At 30.9% G+C, this 12,698-nt stretch overlaps 1 protein-coding gene across 1 annotated transcript in view; it reads right to left on the bottom strand.

The window, feature by feature from the left end:
- The window catches only part of Robo2 (roundabout guidance receptor 2), a 550,514-nt gene that overhangs the window by 57,544 nt on the left and 480,272 nt on the right, over positions 1 to 12,698 (bottom strand). The window contains exons 17-18 of the mRNA XM_027929088.2: positions 11,509 to 11,633; positions 9,061 to 9,232 (exon numbers count right to left, since the gene is read on the bottom strand). Of these exons, the coding sequence (XP_027784889.2) occupies positions 9,061 to 9,232; positions 11,509 to 11,633 (297 nt within the window). The remainder of the gene's footprint in view (positions 1 to 9,060; positions 9,233 to 11,508; positions 11,634 to 12,698) is intronic.

Genomic DNA, 12,698 nt, shown 5'->3' with positions numbered 1-12,698 from the left:
AAGTTTACCCATAATCATACATATAAACACAACCAAAACTTTACTTAAAATAGTTTGCATTTTCAGTACTAGATTTGTTGATTTTCTTAACTATTAACAGTTACCTAAAAGAAAATAAATACCTTCTAGTGCAAAAAGAAAAGAAAAATTTCCCTTCATTTTTATAAAGAGTCAACAGAATATTATTTAGTATGGTACAATACTTATTTTGCCAAGGTGTGTTACTATTTTTTAATGTTCCTTGCATTTTTGAAATAATGTTATCAGTTGGACTAATTAGAGCACAGACATCCGTGTGTGACCTGTAACGCTCCATTGTTCCTGCAGACAAAAAATATAATGAAATATAATGTCTCCCTCCCATTGGAGAGTAATGAAGAACAAAACTAATTTGTTGGACTAAAAATTAATTAGACACATCAGATTCGATTGTACCTATTACTGTGAAAGTTTGCAGCTGTTCCACATATTATTACCAACTATGTAATGTAAGCATGAAAAGGCCAAATGATTAGAGAGACAATAGATATATTACTAATCAAGACTCCCGAAAACTGTAAATCAATGTAAAATTTTTACATGACATATTGTTTGATAGTTATGTATGTGAACAAATGGTGTTGCATTTTTGTGCCTGTAAGTTTTACGAATGATATGGGCTTATGGACACTTTCATATAAAGTCACTTTCCCATGGAAAACTGTAGAAAAAGAATAACACTGATTTTAAGCTTGCATTAGGTCATACATTATATTTTTCAATATTTTAATTAATGGTCTCCTTATGGCATCTTTTGAAATGAAGAAAACTGAGAGGGAAGAGATAAAACAGTACATTTAGTCTGGCATAGGACAAATGTAAAATGAGGAACCAGAAATTACATCAAATGACAATATGCAATTTAATTAAAGCAAAGGGGAAATGAAAGAGAGCTTGAGTCACTTCAATGCTGTTTCCAGTACTGAATTAGCAATAAGGAGAGCATAAATTGAAACAGAAAGGAGATTAGCCATCACTATTCAACTAGGAATAACAGTTGTGTAGATAATGTTATCAGACAAGATGTGAAGGTAGATATGGAGTGATAATTAAAGAAACAATTAGGAGGTTTCTCACTACAACAGTAGATATTAAAAAGAAATAAATCTCTTCAGACAAATAGACTTTTGGGGGCTGAACTCTGCTTGTGTATGTATGTGTGTGTGCACATGCATCTCCTCAATTACTATAATTCTACCTTCTATCATTACCCCTCAGTCACAACATATTCTAATTATCGGAAGAGAAGATAGTAAAATAATTTACTAGGTATTTTTAATTTCATAGGAAAATCTGAATCTTTCTATGGTACTCTAAAAAATTTTTAAAAATACTCATTATTCATTTGGAGACACTGTCTATTGTAAATGATTGAAAAGCTAATGAAAACTTTTTGATTTAAAATAATCTAAATTCACTTTATTAGTTTATGTTACTATAAAACTGTTCAGCATATAACTTTGATTGTCATGACATGGGATTGGTTATATCTTATATTTGTTATTTTTTCCTTGCCTTCAAGAGTCAAAGCACTCCAATGTATTGGGAATCAAACAGTCACGAGGAAAAGATAAAAATTCCCTTCCTTAAGAAATATACTTATTTCTAAAGTATATAAAAATAAAACATGAAATGCAAATATAGTTGTTTGGTAATCTTACTTATCTTCAAGTTATAATAATTATATTGAATAAATCCATTATATACACACACACATATATATATATATATATATATATATACACACATACATAAATTGACTTTATTAATTTATGTTACTAAAAGACTATATATATATTAAGCATATATATATATAATATATATATATATATATATATATATATATATATATATATAGTAGAGAGACACAAAAAAATAAGTTTCTTACTTATCTAGGGGCACTCACAGTGAACTATTGCATTTAAACATGCTTCATATATAGTTTTTAGGGAAACAATTAATGGCATATTTCTAAATACTGTAAGAGAAATAAATATGTATGTATGTGTGTGTATATATATATATATTATATATTATTATATACATATATATTATTATATGTGTATATATGTATCAGTTAAATCCTTTTGGGTATACCTGTATTTCTTTCTTATTCCAATTTATTTTAGAAAATCTCAGAAGGGTAAGATTGTAGGTTTCCCTCCGGTTAAGAAATTAATTCAGTTTGTACAACTAATTAAGAAAGGGAAGGCAATTTAAAGAAAAGGTAATACTTTAACTTTCTCTCTTCAATGTTATTAATGTATAAAACAGAGAAAACTCAGGTAATCTAAATGTTTTAACATTATGACTGAGTTTAAATATATACATATTAAATACTTTTCAGTAAAATAATTATCTAGTCACTAGCGATATAGCCTCTATATGCCACTCCAAAAAATAAACCGAGAATAATGGGATTGGTGTTATGGTTTGGATCTTAAAAGTTCTCCCAAAGATCTCATGTGACAGGCAATGCAAGAGTGCTCAGAAGGTGAAATGATTAGATTATGCAAGCTGTACCCTCATCAGTGGATTAATGCACTTGATAGATTAATAAATTGAACAGACTACTGTATTAACTGTAGGCAGGTGGGGCAGGGCTGGAGAAAATAGGACACTGTGGGCGTGGCCTGGACTATATCTCTCCATGCTTTTTTCTCCTCTCTTTTGCTCTCTGCTTCCTTCCTGCCATGAGATGAAACTTTCCCTCTAGTAGGCCCTTCTGCCATAATTATCTGCCTCACTTCAGGCCCAGAGCAATGCAGTTGGACAACCATGAACTAAATCTCTGAAACCATGAGTCCAAAATAAACTTTCCCTCCTCAAAGTTGTTCCTGTCAGGTATTTTGGTCATGGAATCTAAAAGCTAACTGGCTTATACAAATGCATGACAGATATTTTGAAAATATATAAATTCTGGGAAAAATATTTTAAATACTTTTTAAAAAATCAATGGCCCTGCCAAGCAATAAGAACAGAGCTAATTGAAAGAGATTTGACTCTTGAAATAAAAAAAAAAAAGCTCTATTAGAGGAAATATGTATTGATAAGCCCCCTCCACCTTATAGATATACTTAGCTCATGCAATATAGGGAAGCCAGAGCCCAGTCTCAAAAGTCACATTCTTAATGGTATGATGAGCCAGAAGGTAGAGTTCAGGACTGCAATACTTACTGAAAATTAAGGGGAAAACTATGAGCAAAAGAAAGCAGTGGAGAGTGAATTCCCAAATCTCCAAATGATCCTCCCCCAAAATCTTAGGGTGAATCCTGAATTATGCATGTAGGAATAAGATTGCAAGGATCTCATGAAAATCAAAAACTAGAAAGATGAAAGACTGAAGAGAGGTTTCATCTGATAGCTATTAAAAATAACTTAGTGATTGAAGTTTAAATTTCATCAAGTTAGGGAGATCAGATAAATATATTACACTTTTCATTGAAATCCTAGGAGGGCCATGCCTTCAAAGTAAATATCAAACCAAGATTTTGCTCTAAGAATAAGGGGAACACATAAACAATTCCATACTGACATAATAAAAAAAAAAAAAGAAAAATTCTAGGTATTTACCTAGACTGTATTCTAGAACAAAATTAACATACTTTAACAGATGATACAATTTTTATAATGTCATCAGCAATAATCAATATAGAATAAATATTACCAGACATGCAAAAATAAGCAAACAATAATAACAAACTAGAAAAATATACTCCAAGGTTAAAAAGAAAAAGTACTCAATAAAAATATACCTTGATACAACACAGACATTGAAATCAGGAGAAATGGGTTTTAAAGCAATTGTTATAATATGGTTATAGATTTAAAATATTAATAAAGTCATAATGAATGAATCTATAGAATATATCAGAGGGAAATGACAAATATAAAAGAAAAGAATTAAAAATTGGATATCAGAAAAATATATTAAGTGAATAACTCCAGGAAGAAATAGCAGGCATGGGACATGTGCAAACATCACAAACAAGACCAGATTAAATACATAAGAAAAAGAATGTTATTATGATCCCTGAGATAAAGGAATGAAACAGGGGATCTTTACTATTTCATAGATTTCCAAATAGAGAGAGTTTTGAACATGTGATGCAGTATAGGTCACCCAAACATGACTGAGATCATTCATGAACTGACGGCAAGGAGGCACTGGGAAAACTCAGGGGTTAAACTTATGGAGCAGAGTATCAGGTGCATAGGAGTAACCAAATTTATTTTCTTATTTTAAATTTATTTGAAAGATGGTTGTGTCCTTACAGAAAAAAAAAACAATAATGCACTATAATTTACACACTGATAATTATTACAAATTTAGAAATAAATGGTATGGCTAATTAAATAGAATGAGAGAAAGAAATGAAATTTTACTTCAGATCCTTGTAGGAAATCTTAGAGAAGCCATTACAAATATAGAAGGGGCTGAGGCTATAGCTCAGTTGGTAGAGTGCTTGCCTTGCATGCATAAAGGCCCTGGGTTTGATCAGCACTAAAAACAACAACAATAACAACAACAAAAAACAAATATAGAAACATATTTAAAAATCCATTAGTGGAGATAAAATATAAAACTGAAAGTTCCTCACTTTGTACAAAGAATGCAGAAAGTAACACAGATAAAACATAGCAAGTTGATAATTTTAAATTCCAACGTGTCAATAAATACACTAATGATAATCTGAACACCATGATTAATAGGCAAAAATAATCAGAATATATAAATAATAAGACCTGTTAGTATGTAAATTAAATAACAGAAGTGCACATTTCATGCAATGAAAGAGAGGTTAACAAAAATGACTGGAAAATAGACAAATATTGCAAATACTTGAAAGAGACTACACTGACTATATAAATATGGCTATATTAGTATCAGACAAAGCAAGTTTGGGGGCTAGGACTGAAGAGGGAAATCTTATAATGCTAAAGTATAAGTTCATTTAGAAGCTAACATTCTTAAAATGTGATCATTTAAACAAAGGAACAAAGACATGAAACAAAATTGTAGGCAGAAAAATAATGCATAAATCCATAATTATAATAGATTTCCAGACCCTTTCTTTGTATTTCAAAGAAAAAAAAGTAAGAAAGAAAGTCATTAATGACTTGTAAAACACTACCAAGTTTACTTTACATTTATGAAATACGAGTACATACAAGATTAAGTGTTGGGCCATAAAATTACTCTATATTTAAAAAATTAAATTCACACAAAGTACATTCTCTGTCCTTAAAGCAATTACATTAGAAGTCAGTGAACAAAAATATATCTGGAAAATTCCCCCAAAATTTGTATATTATACAATGTATTTCCAAATTACCTCAGTAAAAGAACAAAAATATATAAAAAAATGAAAAATTTTATACTCCATAATAAATGGAAACAGTATATCAAAATTGGTAATATTTAGCTGAAGAAGTGTTTCAAAATAAAGTAAAACTTTAAAATATTCATATCAGAAAACCAAAAAATGTCCCCAAAATTAAATAATTATTGGTCTTAAGAAGCAAAATAAAAGTAGATAAAATAGCAAAAAAACAATTAATTAGAAAACAAAACCGAAAAAGTCAAATGTTTGTAATTTTAAAATATCATTAAAATTCCTAAATCATTATGAAGATTGAATAAGGTCTAGAGTTGTAGCTTAGTGGTAGAGCATTTGCTTAGCATGTGGGAGGCACTGCATGTAAATAAATAAATACATAAATAAAAGAATAAGTTGATTAATTAGTTAACTAAAATGTCTATCAACAACAAAAAAGTATATTTTAAAAAGACTAATAGTAATAACTGTGTGTGGGGGGAGAGAGAGAGGAGAGAGAGAGAGGCAGTCACAAAGGGGTACAAAAATAGGCAGAAAAGTACACACAAATTCCTAGTATTTATGAAGAAAAGAAAGATGCTACTGTTATGTTTTGGATCAGGAATGTCTCCCAAAGGCTCATGTGTTGGTCCCTAATGCAGTAATGTTCAGAAGTGAGGTTTTGGGGAAGCGATTAGATCATAAGGCTCTGATCTTCTTGGTAAATTAATAATTTGATGACATTCTAGGGAGGAGGTTGAAATTGTTTTGGCTGATAATAGGCCTTCTACTTTTCCATATACTTTTCAAATTAAGAAAATTCATAGATTAGGAGAAAATGTATTTGAGATATACAGCCTAGTTGTAAGGAATGCTTCCATAGGACATGACTTTGGAGACTATATTCCATCTGTAGCCCCTTCCTCTTTCTCTGCTTTTGGGCCAACATGAGTAACTTTGCTCTGACATGCCCATTTTGCCATGATCAAGTCAGGCCCAAAGCAATGGAGTGGCTGATCTTGGACAGAAACCCCTGAAACCATGAGTCAAAATAAATCTTTCCTTCTCTAAGTTTATTTTCTCAGGTATTTGTCACAATGAAGAAAAGCTAACATAATTACGACATATTCTGCAGACATGACAAAGATCATAAGGAAATACAACCAATCACATGCTAATAAATTCAATAACTTAGATGAATTAGACAAGTTCATTTTTGGGCCAAAACCAAAAATCTACTTACCACAGCCAATACAAAAAAAAATTTTTAAAAATGCTAAATTCATTGAATTTAAAACAATCAAAATTAAACTTCTAGGAATGGATATCATCAGTGATTTTTAGCAAATATTAATGGAAGAGATAATGAAAAAACTCTCCAAAAATTCCTGAGGAATAAAGAGGAGGAAGAAATACTTCCTACCCATTTTATAAAGCCAGATACTCTGATTCTAAAACTTGACAAAGATCGTAGAAGAAAAAAATGCTATCTATTAATTATAAGTGCAAGATTCTTTACAAAATGTCAGTAAATAACATCCAGAAACATCCATATAGAGGACCATCCTGACCAAGTGGAATTTATCCCAGGAATGCAAAGTTGATTTACTTTTGAAAACCATTCATTAGAATTGACCATGTCAACAACCACTGCCCACCTCCAAACAAAATAAACCAACCCCCCCCCCAAAAAAATATGGTCATTTTAATAAACCCAAAAAAGGCATTTCACAACTACTAAAATGAACAAGAGATGTTAGTAAGGCCACAAGATAGAATGGCAATATAAAAATTTACTGTATGTATAATGTAAAACAAAAGGAAATTTCAAAAATCCATTTATCATAGTAAAAAAATCTTTAAGTACACACAAAATATTTTAACAAAACATATAAGCTCATCCATACATAGAAAACTACAAAATATTCTGAAATAGTATTGAAGATGTCTATAATGAAGAAGTATATCATGTCCTGAACAGAAAACATCATGAGTAAAATGTTTACCCAATTTTGATGGATAGATTCATTGCACTTCAATCACACTTTCAACATGCTGTAGAAATTGACATTAATTTGAAAAGTATATGGAAAGGTAGAAGACCTATTATCAGCCAAAACAATTCTGCAGAAGATAATGGGCAGTATTCACATTACCTTGTTTCAAGAGTTACTATAAGATACAGTAATCAAGACAGTATAATTGCCATATAAACATTATAAACATAAGGAACCCAGGAATGGATCCATGTGTATGTGGTTAACTGGAGGAAAACAAGTCTTTTCAGTGTGCCTATACAATTTGATATGCATACATAAACATTAATCCTTGAACCACATGTAATTACCTTAAATTGAATTACAGACCTATGTATGAACGCTAAAATTATAAGACCTCTAGAAGAAGTATGAGATAATGTCGTCAATATCTAGAAGTAGAACACAATTTCTTAGGAAAAATAAATATGAAAAAAATATAAGTTGTACTTCATTAAAATTTAAGACTTTTGTTCATCAAAATACATTAAGAAAATAAATATGAAGTCATGGATTAGGAGAAAATGTGAGATATATGTTTGTGTGTGTCTGTCTATCTATCTATTTATCTATCTATCTCTAGAATTTAAAAACAACTCTCCCCAAGGAGTAGCAAGAAACAATCCAAGTTTAGAGAGGCAAAGACCTGGCAAAATTACAACACAAAATATGCGAACAGCTAGGAAGCACATATAAAGTTGCTTGAGATCATTAATCATTAAAGAAAATTCAAGGTAAAATCACAAGGATGTTACTGTTTTACATACACTTGAATGCTAAATTTTCAATGGCTGACAACATCAGATGTTGGTGATAATGCAGAGAAACTGACAGTCCTTTTCCTTGCTGCTGGGAGTATTAAATTTTAAAATTTGAAATTGTGGAAACTGTTTAGTAGTTCCTTATAAAGTCAAAACTATAAAGCCCTATTACCCACAAATTCCTCTCCTAGGTGTTTCTCCAAAGGAAATGAAAATATGTGTCCTTGTAAAGGCTTACAGAAAAATGTTCATTCTCCCAAGAGAAAAGCAGATAAACAAAATACAGCTTATTCATAGAACTGAATCCTGCTCAGCAGTAAAACATGTGAATTGCATAATACATACACGGTTGAATCATCAAAAAACTCAAGCTTCGTGAAAGAAACCAGACATAACATATCATATTCTGCATGATCCCATTTATATACACTTCAAGAGCAGACAAATATAATCTATGTTGATAGAGAAGAGTTCCATGCAATGATGGAAATAGATTTAACACGAATTTCTTTGGGATAGTATATTTGGATTACTAAGTTTCTTTGGCTTGGTTCTGGTTAATTTTTGACTTTTTTCTGGCTAAGAAGCATGTAGATTTGAGACACGATGCACTCCTTTCAGTTACTTAATATTTCAGTGACACCAAAATTACAAATGAAGCTAGTGATTAAAAATAATTTTCAAACACCTTTCAGCTTTTAAACTTATAAGGATTATAGATTCAAGAGGATGGTGGGCGTCTTAAGAGCACAAGACCTTATATCACTTTTGTAGGAAATCCTACTCAGTCATTTGCCCATATGGTATGTTCATATCATATCCAAGGTTAAGATGTAGATTGAAACCAATCTACCTTGTTGTCAGTTGACTAATGCTGAAGTACTTAGCACCTACATTGATACTCACCGATTATTATTGGCTGTGGTTCACTTTTTACTCCAACCCCGGCGCTGGTACTAGCCGCCACCTCTACCCGGTATTGAATACCTGGGAATAATCCACCAATTATTACAGACCGAATGGCTGCGTCCACAGTTTTGTTGATATGGAATCGTGTTTCATTTCCCAGACACCAGATCTACACAAAGGGAAAGTGAAAACACACAAATATGAGAATCCCATTTGTGGTAACTAAATAACTATAATTGATTAAATATTTTTTAATTGTGACCAATCTATTTTCTGGTCTCACAGAAATGTTTGTGAATGACATTTCCCAAAGTCCAACTCCTGCATTTTATGTATATGTGTGAATTAAAGGAAGAACAATAAAAGAAAATACAACTATCCCACATTCAACTATATGTATATATATCATCAAGGAATTCTGAAAAATAATCTGTAACAATGATTCCTTTAACACCTATCTAGAAAATGGTCTTTAGTTGGAAATAGCATTTTGGTACACATAAAAACACATACTTTTTTCCACTTAATTTATCAAAATTTATTGTGCATTTAACTTATTTAAAATATGATGGTTATGAATTATAATGTCTAAGGCATATAGGTGTACATCTAAGTAATTTATATTTCATTTAAGAAAATATTAACTTACACAGAAGTAGTTAGTAAGATTAATTGACCTAAGTTATAGGTATTGACTAAAATGAGATTAAAGCCAATATTTACATTGACACTAATAAATCTTTATATTGATGAATACATATCCACACACACACACACACACACACGAAAATAAAGTGGTTATAAGACTGTAGACACTGATGTTAAAGCACCTAGGTTTTTACTCCAAGAAGAAATCATACTTTAGAGCATATTTTCTTTAGGGATATGAAAAACTGTAATTGAAAAATGCTTGTAAAATAATTCTGCTGAATATCTTTATTTTAATTCATATTATACTTCATAATCTACATATAGATGAACGTGTAGGAATACATAAGGTTTGTTTCTGAAACAGGTAAGTCCCTAAATTTTTTTAGCAAAATAATTCTTGTGCATCCTGTTCCATATTTATATTTGACATCTGTGTCCCTAACAAAAGAATATTTATCCCTCATCTATGTATACAATTTGGTAACAAAATATGACAGATTTATTATGAGTGGAAAATTTTATAATTTATGAAAAACATTCATCATATTGTAAATAAATTTATCAAAATTTAATTGAAAGTAAATTTAGGGTATTCAGACCTAGGTGGTACTAAAGCAAATTCCTCACCAAATTAAATCATAGACATGCACACACACATATATACACCATAGTGATTAATTATCTAGTGTGAAAACAATGTTCTACTATTTTAAAACTTGAGAATATACAAAATTATGCTATTATGAAGACATTTATTCTTATACTTCTTTAAAATGTTTGCTGATAATGTGATGGTAATCATTTTAAAATAAAACCTTATGCTTTAGTCCATTCATGTGCTTCCAAGTTGACCTTCAATTTAATACAGTTCTATTTAAAATATAGGATATTTTTAGAGATAAAATTCAATCAGCAATCTTTTGAGTGAACTATTTCAACTTTATTTCACATACCAACTATGGATTTCTGAAGTAAAGTGAATTGTTCTTTATTACATTATTTTTATTGCATAAGTTGTTTTCAGAATTCTAGAAATATTTCCTAATAGCAACATAGTTTTGAAATTTTACAAAGTTTAGTGAGAAGTTTTACACTCACCCATGGTTTAATCATATCAATTAGGCAAAATTTTATTTTGAGTCCTTAGACATGGCCTGTGTCTTAAACATTAAGGATGAGGATAAAACAACAGATAAGCTTTCTAAATAGCAACAAGTTTACCAATCAATAAAAGAGACAAAACTTTTTTTAAGTTTTTTTTTTATTTTTTAATTTGTTGTTTTAATGGTCACCTTCCCCCTGCCCCAAGGGAAATATCTTTTAAAATCGTAATAAATAAATAAAAGCAGAATATAGAGTACAAGTTGGTGTTGCCATCTTGTATCCCTACCTTATCCCCTCTAAATCCAAAATCTCTCTCCATTTCTTGAGAACCAGTTTTAAACAGCTGCCCTAAGTCCCTTACACAGAATTTAATAATAATCATGCAGTCAATTTCTGGGATGACGTCTTTACTATCTACATCTATCCCTATCCCTTTAAATCCTTGGTTCCTGAATCATACCATATAGAAAAACATTCCTCTGTTGTAGGTTTTTTGCTCAACTCAGTTGTGTGTCTATAATCTTAAAGTTAAGTTGTGATTCCCGATGCATTTGTTTCCTTACCTGTCATACAAAGGTATAATCACTTCACATTTTAAATGAATAAGATAATATTTAGAGCTGTCTCTTTCTCATATGACACTGAACTTTCTCCAAAAAACTATCCATAAACCCTCCATGCAGGCCCTACCTTGTACTCTTGGATTATTCCATTCTGGTGATCTGGAGGAGGAGGATCCCAGGAAACACTAATGCTTGTGCTATTGTGGCTTCCGACTGTCAGCACAGTGACAGATTGTGGAGGGGCACTTGGGGCTGCAGAGGGAGTAATTAGAATAAAGGCAGACTTTTGAGTCTCAGTGTACATTAGTACTACTTACAAAATATGAATAGAAAGGCAAGACCAATGACATTCTGGCTTCCAGTAGTTCTAAATCTGTATATAGCATTTAACAGTGACAATTTTTTTTTTGAGAATTAAGTCATTAAACTCAATGAAAAAAATTAAAGTAAATACAACAGGTGGGGAAACATGCACTAAATAATAAATTTAACAGCTAACATGCTAATGAGTGGTTTTTATATGCCCAGCACCAAAATGTCAATTTTCATTATCACCATAACCTCAGTGGGTAGAAGTAACTCTTAATTTCACAGAAAAGGAAATGATCTACTGTAAGAAATTTATCCCAGTCAAATGAAGCCAGGCATGGTGGCACACGCCAGTAATCGCAGCAGCTTGGGAGTCTGAGGCAAGGGGATCAAAAGTTCAAAGCTAGGCCCAGCAAAAGCCAGGCACTAAGCAACTCAGTGAGATCCAGTTTCTAAGTAAAATACAAAGCAAGGCTGGGGATATGACTTAGTGGTTGAGTGCCCTGAGTTAAATTCCTGGAACTCCCTCACCAAAAAAAAAAAAAAAAAAAAAGAAGAAGAAAAAAAAGTTAAATGGTAAGTCAGGATTTGAACCAGGTACATCTGTTTTTAGAATTTGATCATTTCAATTCTAATAGACCATGTTTCTGAAAAATAAAACCATAGCTTCCAACCGAAATTATTTTGAGAGTATATATCTCAAAATTTTATCAGGTGTTATTTCTGAATAGTGGCATTATTGACAGTCTTTTTAAAAATATTGTTTTCAACTGTGTTTAGTAAATAAAAACAGAAACACAGATATAAATTTCACCAACAAAGAAAAACAATCCTTTCACACTGGGAACAATAATTGACTCTCATAAACTGACCCGTAATTTAAGATTTAAAACTGATTTTATATGGATGGGCAGGGGACTATGATGATAAATATGAAAACAGGTTCATGTTGGGTCAAATGTGAAATAGTCAGATTTTGATTTCCAACAATAATTCTCTTCCTTTATA

This window comes from Marmota flaviventris, chromosome 8 (genome assembly GCF_047511675.1).
Source record: "Marmota flaviventris isolate mMarFla1 chromosome 8, mMarFla1.hap1, whole genome shotgun sequence".
Classification (NCBI taxonomy): Eukaryota; Metazoa; Chordata; class Mammalia; order Rodentia; family Sciuridae; genus Marmota; species Marmota flaviventris.
Note: the sequence above shows the minus strand (reverse complement) of the source record. Positions and strands in the feature narration are given on the sequence as shown.